General features: G+C 33.5%; 1 protein-coding gene across 1 annotated transcript; it reads right to left on the reverse strand.

Annotated features, from left to right (window-relative positions):
• Positions 1 to 293: 293 nt before the first annotated feature.
• On the reverse strand, positions 294 to 1,701 carry LOC122292361 (glutamic acid-rich protein-like). Its single transcript, XM_043100681.1, has 2 exons — positions 1,547 to 1,701; positions 294 to 966 (listed from the first exon to the last, which is right to left on the reverse strand). The coding sequence occupies exons 1-2, from the start codon at positions 1,559 to 1,561 to the stop codon at positions 634 to 636; spliced, it is 348 nt and encodes a 115-aa protein (XP_042956615.1). The 5' UTR covers positions 1,562 to 1,701; the 3' UTR covers positions 294 to 633.
• Positions 1,702 to 3,868: the final 2,167 nt, after the last annotated feature.

Consider the following 3,868-nt stretch of genomic DNA (forward strand, 5'->3'; position numbering starts at 1 on the left):
ATCTTAAGATTCTATCAGATTGAAAGTCTCATTTTAAATTTATAATATTATAGAACTATTTTCTCTGTGTCAATTTTCAAGTAGGTCTATTATTAAAAAAATAATTTTTTATATAAATCTTATATTTATATATTTAAAAAAAATGTGTGCAAAATTTATACGTAATAGTAATAATAATAATAAGAAATCTCGGAAACTCTTGATGAAATATTAAGAACTAGTGACTACGTACATATATATATAACTTATTCTTGTAAATGGCTTATATTGATAAAATCCGATGCACGTTGGAATAAGGGACGAAATTCAACGATTATCATTAATATTTAAAACACCATCAAACACACACATTACAAAAGACAACAACATGGACATTGTCTATCGATCATCGGCTTAGGCCCCAAACGTTAACTGAAAATACAGATAAACCACTCTGATCTTATCTTTGGAAGATCCAAACCAGTGCTTATAGACTTTCAAACAGGAAATTAATGAAAAGCTCTGCTGAAAAAGTACCCCAAATCACAGCATCCATCACAGATGCTAAAGCACGTACGTTCGTGCCACTATTTTAGCAACAGAAATACTTGACGAACCTTTTATTTCTTTTTGCACATAAAAGTTTCCTTCATTTTACAACTCTTCATCATCCTCGTCGTCTTGATCTTCAGCTTCATGATCATCTTCATGTTCAATTTTCTCTGTCCATTTTGAATCCTCCTCAATTGGTGACACTGCTGCTTTATCCTCTTCATGATCAGCTAGTACTTCACTATCTTCTTCTATATCATCGGGCAAAACCACTTCCTTAGGTTTATCATGAGCTGTCTCCTCTTCAGTAGCTGTGAATTCTATATCTTTAGTGGCCAAATCCTGATCTTGATCGACGGCAACAGACTCCTGATGATCATGTGTTGTTTCTTCTGTTTTGGTAGTCACCTCTTTCACTGGTGTAGTTTTATCAGCCTAAAATTCCACCAGATGATCACACAACCTATTAGGAATTATAATAATACTCAAAGCTCAGATTATAATCAAAATATGCAGAGGCGCTGAAATCTTATTTATCGAGAACTTTTACATAAACTGCACAGCTAAAAAATGAGTTAATTTAATTAAACAAGTAGTTTTGTCTTTACACAATGAATATGCGTGATCGGTAGCATCTTTGGATCTGAGCTTATATATATAGCAAGATGATCGTGGTTGTCTTGTTTGCTATGTACGTGCAATCTCTGGAGTTATTCCTCCAAAGTAAAGAGGATTTGAGAACAGTATGATTGTAGTGATAACTAAATTTGTAATTCCAATATAGCAAAAATATGCAGAAAAGATAGCTTTAACATGAGAACTCTACAAATATATTATGGCCGACGTTAAACACCTCTTTGGACGTAGCATATAAGCTAAATGGTAGGGTACGTATACATTCACTGCATAACATATACCGATATTGTTATGACAAAATAACAAGTAGGCTAGGAAAAACTTCATGCTAGCCTCCCTACGCCTATCAATTTCGATTATGAGAGAGAGAGATAAGCACCTGGAGAGAAGCCATGGAGAGAGTACTCGAGCAAGAAAGATAGCAAAAGAAAGGGATAGAACGAGAGGCAAGTTAGAGGTAGCTAAATGAACTGAAATAAGAAGGATGATACGGCCTCTGTATTTATAGCGCATAAAAAGGCTTAATTATTTGGTAAAACGCATTAATGATAGGAATCTCCCTTTTTTAGAAATATTTCTTTGCAAATTAAAGTTGAAAGAAAATTAAGCAATAATACATGACGATACATTCTTTGATAAGACAAATATATGATCATATAATTTACTTTCGTGAAAATTTTGGTAAATGAAACGAGATTGTGATATATGAAAAAGAAAGAATAGAGGAGGGTGGGGAATTAAAAGCAAGAGCAAATATAGACTTTGCCATGTCCTCCAACTCCGATCCGATCCATCCATTATAAGTTGCTTTAATCACTCAAGGAACCAAATGCTAATTGCTTTCAGATATGCTAGATGGATCGAACATCAATGGTTGAAGAATTTCGTGGGTCCTAATAGGCTGAAAATATGCAAAGTGAAGAGGTAGTGGGAGTTTTGATAGGAACCATGCATTTATTAAGGTTCTAATGCTTAAAGCGGTTTGTTCCCTTGATAAGATGCATTTTCCCGCTGGAATTGATTGCTGCTTTATGCAATTAGTTCTTAGATACGATCATTGGGTGAATGGCCGAGCTAGCATGCATGCATGCATGTTGTGAAAAGAAAATGGCTGATCATGTTTCTTTTGCTGCAAGTTTGGCATTAAAAGTGGGCTAAATTAGAGGTTCCTATTAGGGATGAATTCATTTTAGATTGTATAGTGATCTGCAATGACATGGGCAAGAAGAAGCTTGTAATTAACAAAGATAAATGAGTTCTATTGACTAGTCATGCATGTATGCTTACTTCTTATTGGCAGCTTAGTTCCTAAGCTAAACTAGAGGTAATTGAGATTAGGTGATTAATGCTAAATTACCTTTTTTTGATTGGATCCAATTATATGGGAATCTATCTAGCTAGCTCATAACACAGATACATGACTAGTAATCTTGATTTGTGAGATTCGTTTCATTTTGCAACACTCACAGTTACCGGAGTGATTAAGATCTTTTTAAATTTTTACCCGAACTTGAGTATTTGACACATGACACACTACAAGAAATAAAGCTTTTATTGAGAAAAAAGTTCGTCACTAAATATTGAATTTTCGTCAAAAATTATTTTTTGCGGAGGAAAAAAATTGTCGCACATTCGTCGAAAATATCTTATCGTTGAAAGTTATTAACGACAACCAAAGCAAACCGTTGCGAAAAATACCACATTTAACGACAAACAATTTCGTCATAAGAAGGGTCTCATACTTGGTCTCAAAAAATCTCATTCAACCAAAATCGTCGCAAAAACTAACACAATTGTGACGAAAGGTTTGATCATCATTAATATTAGACGATCAATGTCGTCGCATATATAAATATTATAGTGACCAAAATAACTGTCACTAATCGAAAACTATTTGTGAGGAAGTATTGTTGTCGTCAAACTAATTTTTATCGTCAAAACTTATTTGTCACAAATAATACAATAAGATCGAAGCTGGAGTATAGCAAAGATGATGAGTTAAATTCGTCGGTATTTTTTACTATTGGTGACGAGTAACTCTTGTCACACACACCCGGATTTAGAATTAGCGACAAATATTTATCATCATAAATAGTGACATGCATTTAGAATTAGTGACAAATATATTTTATCACGTATGATTGCACAATTCTTCATTATTTATAAACAAAACACCAAATAATCATCAATGATTCAATATTAAGGAAAACTAATAACAAATTCTAGTGATATAGCAAAATGCATAAAATTAAAGTCATCATTTAAATCTAGTACCATTGTTCATAAATATGCTCAAATAAAGTTTGTTCTTTGCAAATTAAAATAGAAATGCGAAATTGAATGTCTCTTTAAGACTCTTTACGAGTCTCTAATTGTGCCATAATTTCTGAGAGCCGACAATCATATTCACTTTGTTTCTCTACCATATTGTTAATATTTGATTGCATAGATTCTGCCCTTTGCACCGATTGCTCCCATTTCTCCTTATAAACCTCCATCTCATTCTTGTATTTATCTACTTGTTGAGTGAGTTGGATGACTTTGGATGAACGTGAAGATGATGGAATAGGCATGACATAATTTCCCAACCCTTTGGCATATCCAGATTTATGCCCCAACACCTCGTTGAAAATATCTTCTGCAGTACGGGATGATCCAATGGCATTTCTTTCGTTCCATAGATCTTTCATCTTATGCTGCA

The sequence above is a fragment of the Carya illinoinensis genome, chromosome 13 (genome assembly GCF_018687715.1).
Source record: "Carya illinoinensis cultivar Pawnee chromosome 13, C.illinoinensisPawnee_v1, whole genome shotgun sequence".
Classification (NCBI taxonomy): domain Eukaryota; kingdom Viridiplantae; phylum Streptophyta; class Magnoliopsida; order Fagales; family Juglandaceae; genus Carya; species Carya illinoinensis.